We start from the raw sequence: 26807 nt of genomic DNA on the forward strand, positions 1-26807 counted from the left end.
TACGGAATTACAAACTAACTTTAATTACATCAACAGGAAGAATTTCAAACCATGTTGAGAATTTATAGTTTAAAGTTTAAATCTGGCTAATGTATCCTAACTGTGACATAATTCTCAAAGGTGAAAGTATTTGAGATGGCAAATGGACAGAATAATCATTTAGGTAGCATCTAGGAATATTGCTACAATTACTTTACATAAATAGAAATCCATGTCTTTATTAGTAAGGTTTCACGTCTTGGAGTAAAAATTCACATAGGACAGGCTTATAAATATACATAAATCTCAAAATCAATAACAATTGAACATTAGGTACACAATTATTATAAAACAAATATAACCCATCGGTGTCTATTTAAAGGCATAGTTTTTTACAAAATAGTATTTGTAGACAGTCTCAAAAAAGTATATGAATACTCCTGGAGCCAGACTATTCCAGCATGTCAGCATGTCTGTGGGAATAAGGCAAGTGGGGAAGCTGCACTCACTCTTCCAGATGGCAGGACATCGTATGTGATGAAACGGTAACTACTCCAGTGACCCGGGTGAATGCCACAACACCCGCTGCACCCCATGACCCTAGGGAATCGCTTACCCTGCAGAAGAACGGACCTTAACAGCTATTTGCCTAATGGCAAATATCCTGGGGGGGGGGGGGAGGGGGAGAACTGAAAACAATCCAGCATCAGTGTATTTTACATGAAAAATCTCAAAGAGCCTGAGGAATCACTTCAATTTTCAGTCTCCAGACATACTTAAAATCACATTAGCATAGCCTCTACTTTGTGACAAGGAACTTCTACTCAAGTCGTTTGTTAAGTATAAAAACAAAGAAGTCCAACTTGAAACTAAATACCTGAATAGGGAATCTAAATACAAATCAGGTACAGGCTGTATCAACATGCCATTTACTCCGTTAACATTAGCTTTAGTTTCTTAACTAAACGTATAGAAAAGTCAAACTCAACAATGATACGTTATATATTTTTAACAATTCATAGAATGTTGAGTGGTGGAGGCAAGGCTGAAAAAAAGGAATCCTTTCTACAAACTAAATTCCTATAAACTAAAGGGTAGTTTTGCCTGCAATCTGCACAATGTTTTTTATCTCTTGGGTTTTACACTGTTCAAGAGATCAGAAACAGGAACAATCCTGACAAAGACCTTCACATGGGTATGGCATGTAAATATAGAGATTTATGTATATCTTATCATGTATGTATGTACAAATATATATACAAACACACTGAGATTAATCCAGCTGTTCACTAAACATAACCAATTCTGTTTAGAGAACAAGGATATACACTTATATACAATTATATACAGCAAAGTATACACATCTCAGCATCTGGCCTAGTGCAGGGGCTCCCGAACATTTTTCCATTAGGATACACAAAGGAGAGGCTATAGTCATGTGTGTAAAACTCTCCCCTGGGTGTAACAGATTTAGATAACCCTTGAAAAGAAATCTACAGGGAAATAAATTATTCTTAAACACTGTAATCCCCACCACGAAGAGCAATTCGACAGTAAAAGTCATTCATGATTTCCACAGCTCAGAGTATTTAAAACTGCTGCTCACTCGGTTCTGAATTTACTGCAACAGAGCTGAGGAGCGGAAACGGAGACTGCAAAGCCTAAAATCTTTACCATCTGGCCCTTTACAGAAAAAGTATGCAGACCTCAGGCTGGAGCCAAGAAGGACACACAACCTCAGGGGTAACATCTTGGAAACACAAAATCCAGAATATAGGTGGTAAACTTAATTACAGAAGTTGTAGGAAAAACTATCTGGGATGAAAAATCTCTCCTGAGTGGTCCCAACTTTCCGATTTCCTTAACAACAAAAGCCAGCTTAAGATCATTAAATATGGCTCCTGCATTTTGTTTTTGAAATCATGGTTATAAATTCAGCTTTGAGACTACAGTGGCACAATAAAAGGGCACTGGGTTCCAAACAAGAAGACCTGAGGTTTTAGGTAAATCACTTCTAAAAATTAACTAAGACAAATACATTCTTCCAGTATTGTCCAATCTGTACATAAAAAAAAAAACTATTAAAAGCACTAAAATGATAAAACAAAGACTAAATGTTTTTAAGAAGGAAGTTGAAATAAACCGTACCCCTTTCCCCAAATAGAACTATAAAAGTCCTCCTGTTTATTGTGAATCAGTAAAGAGAGGAAAAAGCACCTACCTAATTTGAGTGTGGAGAGTGGGTTCCATTTAATAAATGTGTAGGATAATGTGGGGTAATCCACATTAAGTGCTTAGAACAGCACTAAATACATTCAGCTGTTATTATTCTCTTCAGGAATTTTATAAAAAAAACTGGTTAGGCATCTCCCCTGTGACAAGTAGTATGCTGGAAAATGGGAATATAGAGATAAAATAGAAATTTATTTTTGTAATAGGTAAGAATAAATGAAATTGAAGTCTACAGAATTTTAATTTCAGTGTGCCTATAATGATTCTGTGAAATGACAGTGCAATGCCGTTCCGCATCCCTGGTCTGTGAATTCTTATTTGTGAACAACCATTATTGTTAAAAATATCCACTAAGTTTCGCTGTAGGATAAAATAGCATGGCTAGTAACCATCTTCCTATTTGTGTTTCAGAAGTTCAGTGTTCGCTAAAGAAATGGTTTACGGTTTGATCACAAGTGGGAGCATACAAAAATGTTGGCTGGCCAGTTTGGCACTGTATACGAAATATAAGCCTCTGAACCAACCAAACTTGGCACAGAAGTACAGTCATTTACTTATTCTGTTGAACAATGTTTGCTGAGTGCCTACTGTGTAGCAGTGCCTGTTACAATGATGAGGAACAAGAAATGGTCCCTGCACCAGGGAGCTAGCAAGGGAGGGTGAGCAAGAGTTTGAAGTGCAATGAGTAATACGATGGGGAAGTCCAGTGTGCTGTGGGAGCACACAGCGGGGACCAAAACCTATCTAGTCCAGGGGAGTGGAGGAAGAACAATCGAAGCCGTGACATGAAACATAAGTAGGAGTTCAGCAAGCACAGAAGTGTAAGATGTCTGGGCACAGGCAACACCATGAGAGGTGAGTGAGAGCAAAAGATGATTTTGGAGGTAATCAAAATGGTTTGCAAAAAAAAAAAAAAAAAGAAAGAAAAAAATGGTTTGCATTGTACCCTGGTGGCAGTAAGAAGTCAGAGAACGTTCTAAGCACAAATATGCAAAACTGGTCATCAAAGTAAAATAATTTGTGGAAAAATTAGCTTGACTTGAAATGTAAGCAGAAGGAAAATCCGTTAATTTATTCATTCCCTGCCTGCTACAGAGGCTAGCCTGTCTCTCTTTAGTCTCAATCTATTTATAGCCGAAATACTATATACATGAGCATGAAGTATAAAAATATTTGCCTTCTTATATACAAGGTGGGTGCCTGCCTACTCCGTATCCTTACTACTAAACAACAGCTACAACTTAAAAGGTGTGCACAGGCCATCCTCAGCTGGAAGCAAGCAGAGGGCTTAGTTCTGTCCGAGGCAATCACAGTGAGGTGGAGCCACAGACTTGAACGAGATGACCTGAGTTTGAAGCCTACACCCAACTCTTTCGCTCACTAAATGTCATTTAATCTCTCTACATCTGCAAGAGGATTATTTCTCTTACATTCCTCGGATGCACCTGGTAAACCATGCCACAGAATCTCGATGTTTTCCTTATTTTTGTACAGTTCCAGAATTCGAAAGCTCTCTCCCCAGGTGGACTTTCACCCTGATGTGAATTCCAAGGATGGCATTAGAAATCACAGTCTCCAGTCTTGTTTAATCACAAAATCCACAAAGTTGGAGCCAGCTCTAAAGCAACAAGGGGTGGGGATGCAAACCAGAGGACTCCAAAACTCTACAATGCAAATCCATCAGCAATTAACTATATCCATAGACACTTTTCCTCTGAATGGGCTGTTAGCAGAGACATTTGGAACAAAGGAACATTTGGGTTCCTCTGAAAAAACAGAATGCATTAAGTCTAGGAATTATTATAAATTATGCTGACTGCTGGTCCAGTTTACAAGTCTGAATACTTTGAATGGATAACTCCAGATGAATTCACTTTAGGGGTCATTTCCCATTTTCTAAAGAAAAATGTCATCTTAAAAAGTTTCTACTCCAAATCTCCACAATCTTCAAAAATGTTGATTTATTTTCAAAATGCCTTACATTTTTATTAAGATGCTTTGCCTATTATAATACATATTTAATCATACACCCAGTGGATGTCAACTGTTGACAATACAATTAGCTGTAACCACGGATGAAAACCTTAATTTATAAAATACAGGGATAGAAGAGTCCAAATTCTAATCACTAAGAATGCCCATATTTTTTTTTATCATTAATATAGTTGTACATCTTCAGGTACACTCACAGTTCCTTTTCTAACCTTTCCAAACAGCAATAAAAATATTTTCTTGTAACTACTCACTGATTGAGAAGAAATTGCAAGTAAATACGAACCATTTTCTTATCATTGTAACCTTTCCCTTTCTCCCCATCAGCTGTATAAATATCCAAACACATTTATGGAAATTTGAAACTTCTTCTGCCCAAAAGGCTGGTCGTGAACCAGGACCATCCAGTGAAGTTCTCTTTAGTAATGCTTCAGGTAACTCTATTGAGCTGTAGTCGGAAGAGTAAAGGTTGTTTAGAGACCCTGTGCCCAGCTCTTTCTCTACCTTGTTATGTGTTATCTGACCAAGTAGCCAAGGCCACATGGCATGGGTGTCACCAAAAAGGCAGCTTTCTTCAACTTCAAATCTCATTGAATATGCTGGCACTAATAAGTTTCATCAAGCCAACTCAGAGATGGTATGAAAGCTGAAATAAGAAAACACATTTGAAAGTGCTTAGAAAAATTTTAAGTAACTACTTTCCAAAAGTATGGGATCAATATTAAACAATCTTCTTTGATTAGAAAAGAAGCTTGCTCTTTCCTCCAAAAAGCTGAAATCATAGAAGTCTTTTTTTAAATAATAAAAACTAAAATTATACTGCATACTCTTTAGAAATATATTATACTAAGACTTTCTAATCCATTTAATATGTTGGCTTTGCAGCTGTGGTTAAGGAGTTCCCATCAACAGGTAGAAGGTCAGGGCAACAATGAGAAGCAAACAAAATGGAGAAGAGAAGGTTTGATAGGCAGCCGATGGCATAAAAATGTCTTCATACTTGTAAATACTGACAACACGCTCTGAAGTCGGTGGTGAGTCTATATCATGTCGGGTGATAGAGCCTTTAGGAAAGAAAGCAAAAGGAAGGGGGTAGTCAAAAAAAGCGCACAGATTTAAAATGATGTATGCAAACAACAGAAAAACTAGACAAGTCTTTCGCATTGAATACATAAGCGGGGATTATAAAGATCTGGAATCAGGTATTAGAATTATCGTCAGAATTCTCCATAATGTTTGTACATACACAGAAATAGAAAGAACATAAAAAGTAGCTAAATTTACCCCAGAAGGCTGGCTTTCATGAAACCACACCCCCTACCAGAACAATACTATTGATCTATTGCACCCCACTTTGTTGCTTCTTAGCACTGTATGAATGCCTACTTACAAGGTGTCTGATGAGTTTTATCTTACTAATACCAAATGAAAAACCGTATTTTGATTTTAAGCAGCAAGAGCTACTATTTGTTCCCTCAAACAGATCTTTTATATAATGGATCATCAACAACTCCTGATCATGTCATACTTGCTTACAGATGGAAGTCTCTTTCATTGTCTGTGGTACAGGAAGTGGTGGCCTGCCCGGGCCAGACCAGAGAGTGTGTGGTGTGCTATGTGTGCATCTGTATGTCTGACAGGCAGAGTGAGGTGGAATAGCAGAGAAAGTAGGAGGATTCAGATACCAAACAAGTGTTTGGACTGGAGACTTTTTTTTTTTTTTAATCTGGTGAGACATGTAAAGAGAGGAAGGCTGTGTGTATGGGATGCTGAATAAGCTGAAATTGATTCAAAGTGCCTGACCTCCTGAATAAGTCACATGGACCTCGGGTTAAGGAGACTACAGGCATGTGAGTTCAATACAAATGTCTCCTCAGAAATAGGGCTCAGAGGGGTGCCTGGGTGGCTCAGTCAGTTAAGTGTCCAACTTCAGCTCAGGTCACGATCTCACGGTCCGTCCGTTTGAGCCCCGCGTCGGGCTGTGGGCTGATGGCTCAGATCCTGGAGCCTGCTTCCGATTCTGTGCCTCCCTCTCTCTCTGCCCCTCCCCCATTCATGCTCTGCCTCTCTCTGTCTCAAAAATAAATAAAAACACTAAAAAAAAAATTAAAAAAAAAAAAGAAATAGGGCTCAGAGTGTTTTTTATTTTTTATTTTTTTTAACGTTTATTTATTTTTGAGACAGAGAGAGACAGAGCATGAATGAGGGAGGGTCAGAGAGAGAGGGAGACACAGAATCCGAAACAGGCTCCAGGCTCTGAGCGGTCAGCACAGAGCCCGACGCGGGGCTCAAAGCCCGATGCGGGGCTCAAAGCCCGATGCGGGGCTCAAACTCACGGACCGCGAGATCATGACCTGAGCTGAAGTCGGAGGCTTAACCGACTGAGCCACCCAGGCGCCCCAGAGTGAGTGTTTTTTAAAGTCCCATCTGGCAGGGAAGCCCAACAAATTTGACACATTAATTGACTGCTCCAGGGTCCGTGCTGGCTCCTGTCAACACAAATTCAAACTCCTCATATTGGCATGGAGATTTTTCATTTTTTCTTAATAAAAAAAATTTTTTAATGTTTATTTTTGAGAGAGTGTGGGTGGGGGAGGGGACAGGGAGAGAGGTAGACAGAGAACCCAAAGCTGGCTCCTCGCTGTCAGCACAAAGCCTGATGTGGGGCTCGAACCCACTCACCATAAGATCACGACCTGAGCTGGAATTGGACACTTAACTGACAGAGCCACCCAGGCACCCTGGGAAATTTTTCTTTCAGCAGATCCCATCACCTCTCCCACCTAACCTACCTCCCTCATTGGTCACATATGATGGGCTCCAAGGTTTAACCATGCACCTCCAGATCAGGCTTCCCTTGAGGGAAACCTAATCCTATATCCCCTTCAAGCCTTAGCTTAAAGTGTATCCCCTCTGAGAGACTTTAAGAGAGTGTATAAGATATGATCAATAGAGAGTAATTTAATCCACAGAAGGTGCTCCAGAAACAGGAAAAGCACAAGCCCATATATGGGGTAGGAATATGTCTGTTCTGTTTGAGGACAGAGACAAGAACAATTGTCCTGAGAGGGCTAGTCAGGCAACGTGGGATCAGACTTGAGGAGGGCTTAGAATGTTAGGCTTTTATTCCATTTACGCCAGATGATGACTTTCCAAAGTACAGCACTTTCCAACTTGTAAAGGAGTTTCAATTACTTGTTTTCACTTAATGCTTACAAATGATCCTATGAGGTTGGTATTATCATCATCCCCATTTTAGATACAAAGAAATTGGAGTTCAGAATTTAGATAAAGGCTGGGTACAGCTACCAAGAGGGAGAACCCACACTCAAATCTAAAGTTTTAGTTTTCAAATGCTATCATTTTAAATGAGTTCATTTCTCCAGGCTAAGATATAATTTATTTCCGTGAGTACTGAAAGTTCTCAAGGATATAACTGCAGACCCATTGTTGGTATCATGGGAAATAAGCAAACGGGGAAGGTGTCACAAATCTGCAGGCATCCAAATGATTTCCCAATTAGAAACAGGCAAAAAAAAGGTATAAACTCTCCAGACTAATCAATGGAAACAACTCGAAGAAGAAGATTAGGCAACAGAGAGTTGACAAGCACACAGTACAGAAAGATGCAATTAATTGCTAGGAGCCAGAATGAGTTCTCCTACAAGCACCATGAACAACTAACTCACTTTCGTTTTTAGGCCATTAGGCTTGATCAGCCAGGAGGAAGGCTGAAGACACCATGCAACGTGATTTTGGCAGCCTCCAAAAGGTCTCATGATATCCTTGGGTCTTTGTGGGGGATCTGTTGAAGAGCCTTGCCACCCAGAGTGAGGTCATCAGTGGACCAGCATCCACTGAGAAGTTTGTTAGAAACACAGAATCTTGGGTCCCACTCCAGACCTACTGAAACTGCATTTTAATGATAGAGCCAGGCAATTCCTGTACATATTAAAATCTGAGGAGCAATGGGCTAAATTACAGGATAATTTGGTGGGTTTGTGACCACCAGAACAGTCATAAAGTGAACACTAATGAGACGCTTGGTGTCAATCTCTAGAAAAGTCTCAAGATGTCCTTTCCTGTTCAGTATTTTTTACATTTAGAACATAGGAGCTAAGAGTACTCACTGACTTTGGAGTCAGACAGACCTAGGACTGAATTTTAGTTCCTCCATTAATTAGTTGTATAGCCTTGAGCAAGTTCCTTAATCTCTCCAAAATGAGGATGATGATATCTATACCTTTCAAGGATGTGGTGAGGAGTAAATGAGAATGTTGTGAGAATTTAATACAGCACATACCCCCACATATAGCAAATATATGATCTGTTCCATTAAGCACACAGCTCATCATAAATTACCTTGTACTGTGCTAGCTACGTATGTGTATTAGTTGTCCATTTGTATGTCTGTGTATTTAAGTCCATTACAACTTCCTGAAGGCAGGATCATATCTCCTTTTTCTGTTGTATCATCCAAAGGGCTTATCACTCTCTTGCCCAAAAAATAATGAACACAAGCAAAGCAGTGTCTGGTGTTTAAACAGGATGCCGAAGTGTGAGCTTACCCTGAATGGCTGGACCCCAAGCAAACAGATAATACCAACTCAAATGCAGATCGACAATTGTTTCATCTCTGGGAACGTTCACAGGGCGTTTAAATCTGCAGGTGACCCGATTGTTTTCAAAGACTCCTTCTTCATCTCTGGCAGGGTTTCTCTGAATCTCTTTTGCCCACTGGCCTACATTATAGAAGTGCTGTATGCGGACCCTGCCATTGTCATCATGGACACAGGCCATGACGTCATCACCACCCTAACATGAAAAACAATGGGGGAAGAAGTCAAAGGTGTGTCTTTCACAAACTTTTCTGCTAGAAGGAAATTTCACCCAGATATATCCATTTCATTACCTCTGTAATTTGAAATCCCGCCCAAAGAAACCTATTTTTTTTAATTAAAAAAGCTTTAACCAAGTGAGTGAAGTTAGCATTACAATAACTGACATCAAATGCCTCCTTATGTGATGTTCAAAGAATACATCTCCAGCTATTTAGTATTCCTGCTGACAACACAAAAGTAACCTAATCATGAGGAAACAATCAAACAAACCCAAACTGAGACTTCTACAAAAAATGATTACAAAAACTATTACAAAAATACTTATAATCTTCACAAGGACCGATGTCATGAAAGACCAAAAAAGAGGAAAAAAAGGCTACGAATTGATTGCAAAATAAAGAAATGCATGACAACTAATAGTGTTCGTAGACAGAATTCTAAGTCATAAAATAAAACTTTCTATAAAGGATAGTATTGCGACAATGGACAACACTGGAAAATGGGCTGTATATTTGATAATACTATCATATTAGTGTTTAACTTCCTGAATTTAATAAATAGATTTAATCTCCAAAGTTTCCAGAAAATAATAAAATAACAGCAAGTACCAGCAGCAACAGCAGGGCAGTGAGATAAAGCACGTGTGGAAAAGTGACATCATTTGTTAAAAAAAAAAAAAGAAAGAAAAAAGTTTTGGAAGTAGACAGTGGTGATGGTTGTATACTGTGAATATAATTGATGCCACTGAAGTGTACATTTTACAATGGCTAAAAATGGCAGACTTTATGTTATGTACATTTCACCACAATAAAAAAGTTATTTGGTGAATCTGGGTGAAGCAAATGTGTTGCACTATCCTTACAGATTGTCTGTACATTTAAAGTTTTAAAAAACAGGTCCAAAAAATGGGTGGCTCAGTCAGTAGAGCATGAGACTATTGATCTCAGTGTTGTGAGTTTGAGCCCCATATAGGATGTAGAAATTACTTAAAAATAAAATCTTTAGCGGCACCTGGGTGGCTCAGTCGGTTGAGCGTCCGACTCTTAATTTTGGCTCAGGTCGTGATCCCAGGGTTGTGGGACGGAGCCCCATGTTGGGCTCTGCGTTGACCATGCAGCCTGCTTAGGATTCTCTCTTTCTCTCGTTCTGTCCCTCCCCCGTTCTCTCCCTCTCTCCCTCTCTTAAATAAACATTAAAACACACACACACAGGGGCACCTGGGTGGCGCAGTCGGTTAAGCGTCCGACTTCAGCCAGGTCACGATCTTGCGGTCCGGGAGTTCGAGCCCTGCGTCGGGCTCTTGGCTGATGGCTCAGAGCCTGGAGCCTGTTTCCGACTCTGTGTCTCCCTCTCTCTCTGCCCCTCCCCCGTTCATCTGTCTCTCTCTGTCCCAAAAATAAATAAACGTTGAAAAAAAAAATTTAAAACACACACACACACACACACACACACACACACACACACACACACATCCCAAATCTGAGCACTTCTCACTACTCCCACTGCTCTAACCCTGTCTGAGCTGGCCTTCTCTCATTGCAGGAGCCTCACAACAGGTCAGGTGAAGAGAATAAGGTGGCTCCTATTGATAGAACAGCAGCATGTGCAGAGGTACAGAGGCCCAAGAAAGTCTGGCTGTTGGAAAGCACCCTGGCACAGTGAAATGGCAAATGATAGTGCTACAGAGGAAGGAGGGGAAAAACACAGCAGAGGCACAGAGAGAAGCACAGGTAAGAGACAGACAGCTGCCTGGGATCCTGATGCCCTGCCTGTTCCTGGTCCTGGCTTCTGGTCTTTCTCAGGTCCAGATGTGTTCTTGCCCATGTGTACTATGGAGGAATGAATTGTTAGACTCAATTATTCAATCCCCAGTACTAGTATTACATACCCACACTTTCAAGGGGCCTCTTGGTAAGAGAAGTGAACTCCCCTGTCCCTTCATTCTGGGCTTCACAGTGTGACTTACTCTGGGCATTGAAATGTTAGCAGATGTGATGTAAGCAGAGGTTGGAAGTAAGTTTGGATGGATCATGCCTTTCTGCCTCTGCCAAGAAAACAACATGCCTTGGTAGCTGCTGATTCCAGAATGATTAGAGAAAACCTGAATCCAACCCATGGACAGGAGCCAAGCCCAGCTGAGTCCTAGCCAAATCACACACATGTGAATGAGAAATAATGCTTATAAACGGTGTAGTTTTGGAGACGCTTCTTGCAATATTATTGCCGTAACAACTAATAAATGCGGGTACCACAAGATACCCTGTATTCTCATAACCAACCCTTTCTTTTGTTTGAGCCAGCTTGAAATTTTTTTTAACTTTCAATCAGAGAGCCATAACTAATACAGTCATTATTATGCTTTGATCGATTTATTTGCTTTGCTTTGAAAAAGGAAATCAAATGCTAGAAATTCACTTCTCACATTTAACAGTGGCATGGGAACCTAGAGAAACAAAACCATGCCCATTCTCTAAAATCTAAAGTAGCACAGCAAACTGAAGGAAAAAAAATCACCTTTTATCATGATTTGCATCTTACCATTTTCTTGTCTGAAGAGAATCCAACTGCTACCCAACCATCTGTGTCAGCGCTCAGTTCAAATTCCACATCAGCCCCTATCATCCGGTAGCTAAGGAAGTAGTCACAAGTCTCTGCATTACAGCCCGGTTTGCCATATCTATAGGACATATCAAAACATATCACTACTTCTTCAGCTACTTATTCATAAATACATTAAGAAGTCATCAATGTATCAGGCACACCTCAGCAAGATTATCAGATAAATTAGATCTCTGCTACCAGGGATCTCAAAACCAGTTTCACTCAGGAGAGAACACAGAGAGGATCTAACTGCTCCTTTTTATCCACATACATCCTGAGGGACCAGAGATGGGAAGGGGCTTCCACAGTGAGTCAGTAGGGCCTCCACTCCCAGCCAGTATTCTCGACATTATATTAGAGCTTCTCAGAGACTAGTTATTACTGAATTATTTCTGAATCCCTTCCAGAGGAAAAAAAAATGAGTTAATAAACTGTCTTTGTTAATTAAATGTATGCCAGTTCTTCTTTACTTACAAATTCCCATACAACTAAACTAACAAAAATTTACAAATGAAATATAAGTTAAACTACAGAACCAGGAACATTCAAATTCCCAGCATCCGTGCGATAGATAATGCAGTGTTACTGAAGGTGGCTTTTGCTTACCTGCATAGGGGTATATTTGACTATACTGTGCAGGGTCTCTTGGTTGAACATGCTCTTACCACTACCACTAAACACAATTCCACTAAACATAATTCCACATTCCTCCACTTTTATCTATTTGAACCGCTGCAAAACCCTTATACGTACAATACACCAAATGGATACCTCATCTGGTATTCACTGAGCACGAATGCATCAATATTTATAAAATCTGCGCTCTGCCAGGCTACCTGATCCTAACACAATTACAAATTTAGGCACTAGAGTATAGGGCAGTATAAACTGGTTATCCAGATAGTCAGATTATGCAGACATTAATCTTTTTAAGGAGCACTATTGAAATGGAAACGCAAATTTAAACTTTCTTACAGAAGACGTGTGGACCCTTTAAGAATCTGAAAGCCCTAGTTGAGGAACATCATTTTTACACCATTTTCACAATAGCAGAAAACTAGCAACGGGTGAGACCACAGAAGCTCAGGTGGGAGGCATGTGAAGAAACAGGGCACAAGGCTGTCAAGTGCTGACTGAGGAGGCAGGGAACACGCCACAAGGCTGGCAGGTACCCTGAGGAGGTGGGAAGAGATGTAAGTTTCAAGACAACATGGAATGGGCTGAAAATGCTAAACGGGGGTAAGGAAAGCTAAAGGAGAAATGAATGTGCCAGAAAACAAGTCACCCTGAAGCCAGCAGGTACTGAAATTCCTTCCCTCCTCAAAAATGTCACCCATCACTAGGCTTAATATTGCTGGCCATGTTCCTCAATAATAGTATTATTTGGATTCTTAAAAATTCCTTAGAAATACCTTTGTAATCCAAAGAAAACTCAAAACCCCTTTATTCAATTTTTTCTCCTTGAGCACTGAAGAAAAGAAAAGAAAAAAAAAATTCAGAACTTCCAGTGCAGTGGCCATCACAACCTTTACTCAAGGACAATTTATTCTAGGAAATAACAAATTCAAAGAGGAGGAGGCTTTTCCAACAATGTGGAGCTGTCTGGATGGGAGGTTCACTGTCTGTATTGGTGTTTGCCAGCTCCCATCATGTCTTGATAGAATACTACTAATAATCACAGAGGGACTCACTAAACCTAAGATAACCAGCTATAATAATCAGTGTTTAATGACTCTTTAGTATCACCCAGATATTCCTAAGTCATGAGTCTTTACTTGAAAAGGAACTGGAGGTCTTAGACGTCTATCATTGTCTGTCCCGCTCACAGCCTAATAAGACATAGCCTGTGCCACGATTCTTTTTCATATAGCCAACTGGTTAGGAGTCAATACCTGGGCCAATGGCAGTATGGTCATAAGTGAAAAGCCAGGTCAGAGCGTTCCAGTGCCAAGTAGCATTCTAGAGTTTACGGCGTCTAAGACCGAAAACTGGGGTGCCCACCAGAAACAGGCCACATCCCTGCTGAAGCTGTGAGGGGGTGCAGGCCCTGATTAGAATAAACTGTATGCAATTTAAATACTACCTTTGAAGTAAATCAGTGTCTTAGCCTTAAAGATATCCAACTCGCAGATCTACCAACCTAAAGCATCCCTTAGTTTTTCCACAGTCATCCACTTTGATTTTGGCAAATGGATCCACGGGAGGAGCAGTAGGGAAAGGGTAACCTAGACGGTGAGAATAAACAATGGTTAGAAAATCCAGTGACAGCTTTTCCAAGGAGACGTTTTTCTTTCTAATATATTGACTATTTTCTATCACACGTGTCTAGAAAGGCTTCAGGTCTCAGAAAAGGGCTTTGTTTAAGCCGGATCACCCTCTTCATGATGGTGGGGTGCACAGTACACATCTTTGAGACAGTCTTGCATGGTAACTGAGAATATGTGGCCTTTCACTCATTTAACAGGCAAGGAACATGAGTCAGGGGGTGGCATAATTCCATATAACCACTCGCTCCCCACAGTCTCTGGGAGCGTGAAAATCAGTTTTCACGCAGCACATGTGCTCGAAGAGAAAAAAAATTATCAACAATGAAATATATATTTGATGGTACAGGTTTTCCTTTCCATTTATATCTATACACAATAGTAGGATTTTCCCCTTTCTCTGAACTTCCATTTCTCATTAAGCTGTATAGGACATTTTCATATCTCACTAAATTCTTCAAACAACACCGTTTCTAACAGCTGAGTATCTTTCTTGCAAGATGACTTAACATCATAATGCATTCAACCACACACTGAAGGGCAGCCCTACATTACGCTTCCAGTCTGTGACAGCAAGATTTTTCTCCTCGGCTGTTAACTCCAGGCACACAGGAACCATGTGTGATTCATCTTGTGTTCTCTGTCCAGCATAGTGCTTGGCATTGGATGGTGACCACAAGATTGTCAAATGAATAAATAAAATCACCCACAGACATTAAGAAACGTAAATAAATATAAACTTGAGGCTTTGTTTACTTTGTTCCATCAGGTTATGCCTTATTAAAAAAGCCACCAGGACGCCTGGGTGGCTCAGTTGGTTAAGCATACGACTTTGGCATAGGTCACGATCTCATGGTTTGCGAGTTCAAGCCCCCTGTCCGGCTCTGTGCTGACAGCTCAGAGCCCAGATCCTGCTTCAGATTCTATGTCTCCCTCTCTCTCTGCCCCTTGCCTGCTCGCTCTCTCTCTCTCTCTCTCTCTCTCTCTCAAAAATAAACATTAAAAAATAAATAAAAATAAAATTAAAAAGCCACCAGGCCACACTTTCTTGGCACACATCTGTACACCATGGACAGTTCATTTCTACTACCCTAGATCTTGACCACATGCTAAAATACAGCCCTAGCTTTTTGCCATCTTTAAGCATTTGAGCCAAATGCATCAGTTTTTCCACTTTTATGCTTATTTTATGCTCAGTCCTAAATCTATTTTGGTACTATAGACTGAGACCTGCCTTAGATGAGGTGTTTTTTTTTTTTCCTCTTAACATTTTATTGAGCAACCGCTTAATGCTACAAACTATGTTAAGCATCTGCATATATGTTCTTCTTATTTCTCACTACAATGCTGAGGTTATTTTTTTCTCAGAATACAATGCAATGACTACTTACATTTTAAAAATTCTATAGGTAACCGGGACGCCTGGGCGCTCAGTCAGTTAAGCAACTGACTCTTGATTTTGGTTCAGGTCACGATCTCACGTTTGTGAGACAGAACTCTGTGCTGGGCATGGAAGCTGCTTAGGATTCTCTTTCTCCCTCTCTTTCTGCCCCTTCCCTGCTTGCACACACGCTCTCCTTCTCTCTCAAAAAAAGTCACTAATAAAAAATAAAAATTCTATAAGTAACTGAAAAAGGCAATCTCTTATAATGCTGCTTCTCAGTTTCTCCATATTTTTTTCCTACTTCCTAGCATCTAGTATAATACACTGGCATTATTTCCAGCTCAATAAATGCCAATTATTATTACTATTGGATTATTATTAAGTTTTGTAAAATACACAGAACCAATACTATTGGGTAAGATCATCTCTAGAAGAATGGGTTTCTTAGTTCTAAATAAGAGTAAGTTTTGAAACAAAACTCACTTATAAATGTACCAAACTACTTTATTACTGTTGGCAAAATGGCTTCTCAGGGCTTTTCTAGCACTAATTTCCTATTATCTTATATGCTTCTAAAACTTGAAATGAGAACTTCTTTTGTCAAATGCATTTGGGCACATTTTTCTCTTGTTTTGTAAGATGTTGTATAATAATTTGGTTTTTGTCCCTGGTCCCTGGGAAGAGAGGGCTCTAAATCTTTGGGATTCCCTAGCAGGACTGTCTTTGCTATTCATGAGCCCCTTGGGATCACATGATTGGGGTTGGTTACCAGAGGGACCAATCAGGTGATTCGAGGTTTGGGGCTGTAAGACAGCCCCATCCCCAGGGAGGGGTGGGAGGTTGGAGACTGTGTTCAATTATGTAGCCAGTGACTAAATAAATCATGCCTATGTAATAAGACCCCAGTAGAAACCCTGGACACTGAAACTCAGTGCCACTTCCTGGTGGGTGAACAAACTAATATTCAGGAGAGTGACAAGGCCTGATTTCGTAAGAGGGCACAGAAACTGCATTTGGGAGACTCCCAGACTTCACCCTGTGTGTCTTCACCAGCTGTTCCTGAACTGTACCCTTCAGTGTAAGTATAGCACTTTCCTGAACTCTGTGAAACATTCCAGTGAGTTACAGAACCTGAGGGGGTCTGTGGGTAGCCAGCTGATCTAACGTGAGAGCAGTCTTGTTATGGAGCACCCCATTTAAACTGTGTACTCACGCTGGGTTATCTGCACCAGAAATTAATTTCACTAGATTAGTTGGTGTTGGCAGAGCAATATTAAGCACAGCAATATTACAATTTTTTCCTTGAATTTAAATAATCTATTTGGCATAAAATAAGTTTGGACTGTGTGCCAGTATTTAAGCTTTGGTCTCTGAGCTACAACCCAGCCTTCTATAGCCAACTCTATGATGGGCTGAGTACTCTGCAAACCACATTTCTCCTTTGCCAGCTGGCTAGACTCTGTCAAAAGGAAACACTGGAGGGAGGCTGGGAGGTAGGAGGTAGAAAGAAGACCATTCCTTCCAGTTGACTTGTTGTCCACTACACAAGTCTTCAGTGATTCTACTTCGTCATTGTGGTGACAGATGGTTTCACCTTTTCCAGCTTCTTTCTAGACTCCCATAACCAGCCTCATCATGCCTTCAAAGGAACCATCAGCAGCTGTGCAGAAAGCCCCATTCTCAGAGGCTGGGCTGCATTTCTGGGGATGGTCTCTTGTCTGAGCTTCCAGGTTCTTACAGTCTCAAGCCTTTCTCTTTGCCCCCACCCCTCCCACCACCCCAGGCCCAGGGCTGGTGGCTGCTTCCTGCAGTTACTGTCTCTGTGCTCCTTTTTGCTTCTCCAGTCCCCCAATACCTACTTAGATAATTCCCAGGCTGGGCATCCTGTTAAAAAAAAAAAAAAAAAGGCTTAAATATGGTTTCTGTCTTTCTTTCTGATTGGATCCTGATAGAGACTAAATGGATTAATCCTTGAATACCAACGCAATGTATCTGTAAAGACTGTACCTTATTAGCTGTTATCCTCTTGATAACTAGCTAGATAAGTGTTGTTCAATAGGACATTTTACATGCACTGTACAATTTTACTGGAAAATCATTTTGATTGTAGAATTTTAAGCACATAAGTACACCAAATTAAACTGGTGGTATTTCTTTGTTTATGGAACATTCTTATCAGTCTATGCAAAGCCCATCTTAATATTTTCCCTAATCCATTCCTAACACCATTTTCCTCCCCATCTTAGACACTTGGTGTAGTGTATTTCATGTATATCCTTCAGCAAAGGCTGGAGGTTTTCACAAAATGAGAACTCTGACATACATATCTTTAAAAAGCATTATTTTACTTGATAAACTGAAAGCACACATTAGTAATAATGGGTACCCGCCAACATGGAGTTGGGGGGTAAGCTTCTCATCTCTTCATAGGGGATGGGCATGCCTGCCCAGGGTAAGGTCCTACCTTGTTGCAAAAATTCTTTCATATTCCCAACGACACCATCCTGAAAGTCTTGCATGATTACATTATAAATTAATCTCTAAAGTGCCTTCAGCTGAACCTGGATCTAAAGTTGAGGTCCCAGGGCCAATTTTTCACTATGCCAACAGCGCTGTCCTGCCATGCTGTCCACAGCTGCACTGCACTGACCATTCCATGGCCATGCACAAGGTCTGGAAGCCCCCAAGCAGAGCAGACTATCAAGGGCCCACCCAACCTACCAACCACTGTCCACATGTTTATTTTTACATATGTGTGCTCTGGAAAAATAGATAGCTTGTGTATGCTTTTAACCCGCATAAATGACACTGTGTTAAATCTCATTCTGTTTATTATTTCCCTTTGGAAGTCCATCCCTATATGTCAATGTGAGACTTGTTATCACTCCTGACTGAGTAGCATTCCATGATGTACATACAATGGCATTTTCTGAAATAACCTCCGAAGTTTAGACACTGAAATTGCCTTCAGTGTTTGCTTTGTCAAATAATGAAGGAGACAAACTTTCTTACGTGTGTTTCTTGTAGACATACGCAAGAGGTTTTTGTTTTGTTTTAATAAACCATGGAGAGCAATGATTGGGTCCCACCTGTAATTCCACAAAGCTCAATGAGATGAGTATTCGGACTGGGAGCACCAGTTTACGATCCCATCCATAATGCACAAGGTCCCTGTTTCCTCACACCTTTGCCTGTACCTGATGCCATCCAACATTCTCAGGATTTTAATCTGTATTTTCCTAAGTACTAATGGGGTTAAATGTTTCCTCATATCTGTATCAGCTACTTGGGTTTCCTCCTCTATGATGTGTATATGTGAAAATATCTTTGCCTTTTTTTTTTAACCTTGGTTTTCAGTCTTTCTTGTGGACTTTGTGTGTATTCCAGATTATCAGTTTGCTGTTTTCACATGCATTTCTTTCCTTCTCGTCTGTCACCAATCTTACTTTTTTTCTCTGACAGTCTTCCTTGGGCCAAAATCTTTAAATTTGATGTAGTTCAGGAAATAATTTTTCTTCTTTTGATTTGTGCTCTTAGAGTCTTGTCTAAGACAGCCTCCATTCTAAGGATAGGAAGAGATTTATTTCCCCACACGATTATTTATTGACTTTGTGGTACTGCCTTTCACATTTAGACCTGACCCATTTGGAATTTATTTTTTTATACGATGTGAGGTAAGAAAACAGTTTTATTTTTCTCCCTACATTGAATCAATTTTTCTCAACACCATTTATTAAATAATTCATCTTTCCCCTAGCAACTTATGATGACACCTTTAATAATTTACTGGTTCTCATATGAACATAGGTCTATTTCTGGACTTTCTGCTTTGTTTTTAGATTATCTGACTGTTCCTGAGCCAGGACCACACTATATGAATTACTAGGCTTTGTAACGTATCTCAGCAATTCACAGAACTTGATTCTTCCATGTAAAGGATAGATCATAATTTGTCAATTTCTCTCCCCAAATACTGCTGGGCTCTTGTCTGGAATTGCATTAAATGGATAGGTGAATAGGGGGAGAACTGACATCTTTATAATACCAAGTTACTCCTTACAAGATCATGGTATATTTCCCATTTATTCCTATCCTTTATATATCTTAATAGGTCAAAAGTTTTCTCTACACAGGACCAGGGCATTCTTTGTTAGGCAAAATTTGACATTATACAGATTTTTGTTGCTATTTTAAATAATATCTTGTTTTCTTTGACACTTTCTAGCTTATTGTTGGTGAAGAAGAGAGCCTTTGGTTTACATAGGCTGATCTTGTTTATGGTGACCTCATTGCATTCTCTTGATTTATAGATGTTTGTTCTTTCTGATTTTCTATGTAAATACTCATATCAAGAGAGAGAAAACATACATTCACACAAAAACCTGTACACAGATGTTCGTGGCAGCATGATTCATAATAGCCAAAAATGGGAAATAACCCAGATATGTATCAATTGATGAATATTTGTGGTTTCCATTCTTGTCTAATTCACAGACACTGTCTGTTTCTTTTCTGCAATCCCTTGAGCCTGTTTTGCCATACTCCACTGGGTGGTTAATGGCTTCTGGTTTGCTATTTATTGCTTCTAATTGACTGCTTGGCTCACAGCCTCAGGTATTAATTTAGTACTTGATTCCTTGAAGTTTTAACCAGAAGCTGTCTGTTCAAGTCTGAGAACTACTGCACCAGCCTCTTTCTCTTTCTGAACTGCCTGAATCATCATTTCTGCTTATCAGAGTCATAATGAAGTACAAACGTCAAGGGACTTTATATAATGTAAAATATGTAAAGCTCCACACACATGAGAACACCCATTTAGCAAAGCCTTCATCGGGCACTCCACCATGCAGGAACCTTCAGTTCCCAACTATTCCATCGATCCCGAGCCCCTTTCCTCAGGTTTGCCCACAAAAATACCTCATTCAGCCTGTCCCACTCTATTTCCTAGTGCAGGTCAACAGGGACCCTCTGCTTCACCAACAGGCTGCACCACCTTATCCATAAAGTCAATCAAGAAACCTACAAAGTTCTCTGCTACTTTCTAGCTGTGAGAGTTAACTAACATATTTAAATTTTCTGTGGGTCACTTTCCTTAACTCTGAAGTGGGGCTAATAGTAGTGTCTAACTCAGAGGGTTGTTGTTAAGATTTAAAGTTAACATGGAGGGGCACCTGGGTGGCTCAGTCGGTTCAGCGTCCGACTTCAGCTCAGGTCATGATCTCACGGTTCATGAGTTCAAGCCCTGCATCGGGCTCTGTGCTGACAGCTCAGAGCCTGGAGCCTGCTTCCGATTCTGTGTCTCCCTCTCTCTGTCCCTCTCCCCCTCACGTTCTGTCTCTTTCTCTCAAAAATAAATAAACATTAAAAAAATTTTTTTAAGTTAATATGGACAAGGGACTTAAGACAATACCTGGCACACAGTAAGCACTTATTAAAAGTTAGCTCCAGGGGCGCCTGGGTGGCGCAGTCGGTTAAGCGTCCGACTTCAGCCAGGTCACGATCTCGCGGTCTGGGAGTTCGAGCCCCGCGTCGGGCTCTGGGCTGATGGCTCGGAGCCTGGAGCCTGTTTCCGATTCTGTGTCTCCCTCTCTCTCTGCCCCTCCCCCATTCATGCTTTGTCTCTCTCTGTCCCAAAAATAAATAAACGTTGAAAAAAAAATTAAAAAAAAATATATTAAAAAAAAAAAGTTAGCTCCAATTAGTGTTATTACCAGACTACATTAATGGAGGATATGTAGTTAGATCAGATGTAGATTATTCACCTTTAAAGAACTTCCAGATTGGTAGGGTGATGAGCAAAGGATCCACACACAATACATGGTACAGGTAGGAAGAATATAGGCAGATGAAGGAATTTGTGCCCTTTTCCCCGATCTCTGTCCTCTCTACTGTCTTACTAGCTCTTACCAAGTAGGAAAAACTGTGGTCAGAACTCAATGGTCAGAAGCTCATTGATTGGGCCACATTTTACAAGTGGTCACATCACTATGCCTTAAAGATAAGCAACCATGCATATGTTTCCTCTTTTCCTTCCAAGGCAGGGAATGGCCCCAAGGGCAAGCCAGCTACCACTATTCACATGGCTGGCAGTAAGACTTCAGGACCTGCAGATCTTTCTGGCAACGAGACGAGAGCAGGAGGCTTTACTTGGGACTTAACGCTAAGCTAACAACACCCAACTAAGTTTTTTCAGAGAACCCTCAGAATAGGATTTTTGTCCCTAATCATGAGGTGATCTGTTTTACATTCTGTTGTTCTGCACGTATAGATTCTGCCTTAAGAACCTCAAGAGGAAAGGGTATGAGTGGTAGAATTCAAGCACCAAGGCCCTATCGAAACTCCTGATCACAGAGAATAAAAAGGGTCAATGGTAGGGTTAGATTGTATGATACGAGAGAATATCCTCACTCGGTGGCAGAGGGTGGGAGAAGGAGAAAATCATGGAGGGCTCCCTGAAAGAGGTGGCAGTGGAGGAGTTAGGAATGTAAGGATTAGTTGTATAGGCTAAGACCATGGGAATCCCTATGAATTCTGAGAACTAGCATAATAAAACCAAAACAAATTAAATTTAAAAAAATGAACAGTTAGGAGGCAATTAAAGATCCCAAATCAGCCAGCTTTCAGCCTCTGGCTTTGGGGGTCTTGGACTATCTGGACACTGGAGAAATGGTTTCTAGACAAGGTTTCAGGGACTCCTCCATCCCCATTATTCTAATTGCCTTTTCCTGATTTCACACTACCAGGTCATGTTTTCATTGAAAACTCAGTTAGTTGGCTACTTTGAACCAGAGAAGAGAGTACCCTGCAGAGAGGAAACAGGAAGCCCTATCACTAGATTTGTACTGATAGGAAGAGTAGTTTAAAGGCACTATTTCTAGCTCTTCACTTGTCACTTCCTTCAAAATCAATCAGCAACCCCCCACCCCCCCACTTCCTTTTCCACTGAATTCATCCCAGGAAAATTCACCTCTCATTTCCTGAATCCATCGACTATTTTGCACCTTCATGCTATGGGGCCCACGACAGCATGGGACACTGCTTCCTGACATCTTCTTTCCCTTCGCTTTCTGGGTTAGGACATCCACCTGGGACATTTCCTGCTTCTGCTTCTCCCTCTCAGGCCGTCCCCAAAGGCAATGTCACTGGTTATTTCGAGGGATCTTGAGAAAGCCTGTATTCAGGACCCATAGGGCTAAAACCGAGGCCCAGAGATTTCTGGTGGAGGTGCTGCCCCTGAGAGGCTCAGCCCACAAATGTCCCCACTAGCACCCGCCAGATGGCTGTAGGACTGTATCTGAAGATGCGCGAGACTACTGGAGAGAGAAGAAGACAGTGAAAGCCCAGGGTGAGCAAAGGGGAGGAGTAAGTGATGGCTGTAAAATGAAACTGGGCCAAACAGAAAACTCCAGATAAAGGAGTTGAAGCTTCATCTAATGAGCAGGTTGGAACCATCACGGATTTCTGGGGGTTAGAGCCAAGCTTCAGGCTGTATGTGCAGAATGGGTGACAAAGGGAAGCAGTCAAAGTAGGGATGTCTACACACATCGCATGCCCTGCTGCCCCTGTGGGGTCACCTCACCTAAAAGCCCTTCCTTTTCTGTCTCACCAAAGTCTTTCGTGCGTCCTAGCTCAACTCTAGAAAATCTTCCTTGTGGCCTTAGCTGCCTGATGTCCATGTTCATAAACCGTCTGGACTCTACAGTTTCATTCCCTCTGTATATACAAACTGACATACAGCGTCTGCCCCTGCTCTCCTCCATTTGTGCCCAGTGAGAATATGAGCTCTCGTGTGCCATGTGTGAGTCACCTGGCAGTGTGCTGGGCTGACTACCAACAGAATAAATATGTATTAGATGCTTTCAGAAACAGATGGGCTTTGAAATGTTTATTCTTTTCCAGAGTGATAGATGCTGCTTCCGCTTGCCATCCTCCCACTGCCCCTCTCTCTCCTTCCCCGCCCCCCTCCCTCGGCCATATGGCTGCCCAGGTAAAAGACTACATTTCCCAGCCTCTCTTGCAGCTAGGTCATGTAATTACGTTCTTGCCGAAGGAACGTGAGCAGCAGTCATCTGTGCAAGCAGCCTGAAAGGTAACTGCTTGTCCCGAACCTCCTCTCTTTCTCCTTTGCTCAAGCTTGAACGAGGACATGCAAGAAACCCAACTTCTACCACACCGATGAGGACAAAGCTTTGCTGGAAGGTGGAACAAGATGGAAGGGGCGTAGGTTGCTGAATGTCCTTATGAAACAGAGCTGTCCCACCTGCCCAGACCAGTCAGACTCATGTGAGGAAAAAAACAAAGTATCTTACTTAAGCCACTATATGTAGGTGTCTCTGTTTTAGCACCTGAACCTCTACCCAACTATTTCCCCAAATCCATTCTTTCCATTTTGATACAATAATTCCATTTTTTTTTTAACTGGGCATCTTACTTCTCAGCTAAAAGGCCACCTTTCCCAGCCTCCTTTGAATTTGCATGTGACCACATGACTAAACTGTGGCCAATGAAGGTAATCAGTGACCTTCTTCCCACTTCTTCCTTCTCACTGCCTAGAAAGTGAATGTAATGGCTGGAGATCAAGCAGCCATCTGGGACCATGAAGTTACATGCTAAGAATCGTGAAGAAACAGAAGACCAGGATCCAGGGTCTCTGCTGAGCACAGAGCTTCCGATACCAGCCCAGACAGCCTACTTCTAGATTTCTTCACATGACAGAGAAACTTCTATCTTATTGAAGCTATTAGTGAGTGCTTGTTGTATGCAGCTGAACCGAATCCTACATAGCAAACATGCCCAGCATCATATCAGTTGCAGGGACATTTCAACCCCAATTTTATTCTTGCATATCCCTCTTAGCAGAAGAAAAGGAAAATCACTACTTTCTAAATTGCAGCAGTTAAGAGGCCAGTTTCTATTTCTTCTGCACAGAATCAGCTTGGCTTTTGTGTTCACTGAAGCAACACCACAGGGAGGTCTCTGGCTGACAAACCCCCTAGTCTCTGGGCCCAGCAGCCCCCAACAATGGTGGCTCACACTAGGGGACCCTAACGTGTGTGGTAACAGAAAAGAACTGGGACGGAAGTGGGGAAGGAGCTATGCCCCAGCTCTGATGGCAGGGCAGTGAGCAGGAACAGAACGCCGGTAGGTTGGGGCCCTAGTCACCGCAAATTTAGGTCAATACAAATAGGGAGAAAATAAGGCATCACTTTAAACTGTGATTTCTGCTCCCCACCAGCTTCCCTGCTCTCACACACCCCGGGCCAGATGGCGGCCTCGTCCCCTACCACCCGTTACCCCAACCTCGGACAGAGAAAGTGGAGGCCACCCGCTGAGAACTGGGGAGCCTAGGCTCAGCCCCACCGGTCCGCAGCCTCGCCTCGCAGACCTCTGCTGACCACCTCCCTCTCCTGGCCTGTAAAGCAGGAGGCGGGTGGAAGGGGCTGACGGCTCTTCGTGTGCCTCCTGCAGGCCGGCGGGGGTCTGAGTAGTGCACTCCCCACCCCGGTCCCCGCGGTCCCAGAGCTGCCTCCATTCGCATCCTTACCAAATCGCCCCTCCGGTCCCGCTCCCGCCGCCCCCTCGGTCCCCCACCCCCACCCCGCGTCTCCCAGCCGCAGCCCCTCACCCTCCTCGGACAGGTAGCGCAGGTCGTAGAACTCCCCGGCGAAGGTGCCGTAGGAGGAGTCGTGGCGCGGCACCGCCTCGTCTGCACCGGCGTCCCCCCGCGCTCGGCCCCGGGGTCCCCGGCCCCCAGGGCCCGCGCCGTCGTCCGCGGGGCTGGCGGCGCAGGTGGCGGGCCCGGCCAACAGCAGCAAGACCAGCGGCACCCAGGCCCCCGGGCGCTGCCGGGGCGGCAGTGCCATCGCTGCGCACGGATCCCGAAGCCAGGCCGCTCCGGCCGCAGCGGGGGCGCCGCGGGCGCCGGGCCGGGACTGCGCAGCCGCTGCCGCCGCCAGCACGCGCCCGCCCCCGCCCGCATCCCGCGCAGCAGCGCGGCCGCGCTCCCCGCGAGCCTCCTCGCGCCCCGCTCCTCGCTCTGCGCATCCTCCAGCGGGCGCGAAGCCTTGGTCCTGCCTCCTAGCATCTCCTCCAGGCTCGGACCCTCTCCTAGCAGCTTGTCTTCCTCCGCCCTTTATGCCAGTCTCCCCATCTCCCCTTCCTCCCTGCACGAATCCCCAACCCCCGCCACACACACAGATTTGGCCCTTCTAGACCCTTGCTTCTGTGCGGTCCGCGGGTGTGCAGCATGGGCATCCCAGAAAGCTCGCTAGCGTCACCAATCCCAAGCCTCACCGCAGAATCATGAGTCAGGATGTGCGTTTTACCAAGATCCCCAGAGAGCTCAGTGCACATCCAGATTTTAGAAGTGCTCCCCGGAGAGTGTACCTCGGACACACCTTGCCAGAATTCCTGCCCTCCCTCGTCATCTTGTTCCAGCGCTTTTTGTTTTATATGAAGCACTTACTATGCCTATTATTTCTTGGGATCATATCAGAAGGAAGTTAAAACAGCAGGATCCCCACTATCTAGATAGGTAAACTAAGATACTTAGAGCCAGAGCTGAAACTAGAGCCCAGCTTTCGGGCGGAATTCACGGCTTATTCTCATGTGTCGACAGTGGAGACGACTGGTGCCCTTGCATAACCTACCCCCTTCAAAAGGAGGCAACTGTCAGAGTGGCTAAAATTAACAACTCAGGGAACAACAGATGTTGGTGAGGATGTGGAGAAACGGGAACCCTCTTGCACTGTTGGTGGGAATGCAAGCTGGTGCAGCTGCTCAGGAAAACAGTGTGGAGGTCTTTCAGAAAATTAAAAATAGAATTACCCTATGACCCAGCAATAGCACAACTAGGAATTTATCCAAAGGATATAGGAGTGCTGATACATAGGGGCGCATGTACCCCAATTTTATAGCAGTGCTATTAGCAATAGTCAAATTATGGGAAAAGCCCAAATGTCCATCAACTGACGAATAAAGAAGATGTGGTTTATATACACAATGGAATACTATTCGGCAATGAAAAAGAGAAATCTTGCCATTTGCAACAACATGGATGGAACTGGAGGGTATTATGCTAAGTGAAATAAATCAGTCAGAGAAAGACAGATATCATATGTTTTCACTCATATGTGGAATTTGAGAAGCTTAACAGAAGACCATGGAGGACGGGAAGGAAAATAAAATAGTTACAAACTGAGAGGGAGTTAAACCATATGAGACTCTTAAATACAGAGAACAAACTGAGAGTTGATGGGCGGGGAGAGTGATGGGCATTGAGGAGGGCACTTGTTGGGATGAGCACTGGGTGTTGTATGTAAGTGATGAATCATGGGAATCTACTCCCAAGGCCAAGAGCACACTGTAACTCTATATGTTAGCTAACTTGACAATAAATTATATTTAAAAAACAAAACAGGCAACTGGTTTAGCCTCAGCAGGCAGCCCAGATCCTGGCAGGACTCCACCATGTGTGACGACCACACTAAATTCTCTACTTTCTCAAATCCATTC

At 42.5% G+C, this 26807-nt stretch overlaps 1 protein-coding gene across 1 annotated transcript; it reads right to left on the bottom strand.

The window, feature by feature from the left end:
• Positions 1 to 25209, bottom strand: FRRS1L (ferric chelate reductase 1 like). Its single transcript, XM_023242308.2, has 5 exons — positions 24919 to 25209; positions 13786 to 13870; positions 11583 to 11721; positions 8772 to 9018; positions 1 to 5267 (listed from the first exon to the last, which is right to left on the bottom strand). The coding sequence occupies exons 1-5, from the start codon at positions 25154 to 25156 to the stop codon at positions 5095 to 5097; spliced, it is 882 nt and encodes a 293-aa protein (XP_023098076.2). The 5' UTR covers positions 25157 to 25209; the 3' UTR covers positions 1 to 5094.
• Positions 25210 to 26807: the final 1598 nt, after the last annotated feature.

This window comes from Felis catus, chromosome D4 (assembly GCF_018350175.1).
Source record: "Felis catus isolate Fca126 chromosome D4, F.catus_Fca126_mat1.0, whole genome shotgun sequence".
Lineage (NCBI taxonomy): Eukaryota > Metazoa > Chordata > Mammalia > Carnivora > Felidae > Felis > Felis catus.

Excerpts from the sequence above, each read along its gene's own strand:
- FRRS1L (XM_023242308.2), bottom strand. The coding sequence starts at position 25,156 with ATGGCACTGCCGCCCCGGCAGCGCCCGGGGGCCTGGGTGCCGCTGGTC. Across the intron at positions 13,871-24,918 it reads GCGCTACCTGTCCGAGGAGG|GTTACCCTTTCCCTACTGCT; the intron begins GTGAGGGGCTGC and ends CTCACCGTCTAG. Across the intron at positions 9,019-11,582 it reads TCTCTTCAGACAAGAAAATG|GGTGGTGATGACGTCATGGC; the intron begins GTAAGATGCAAA and ends TTTTCATGTTAG.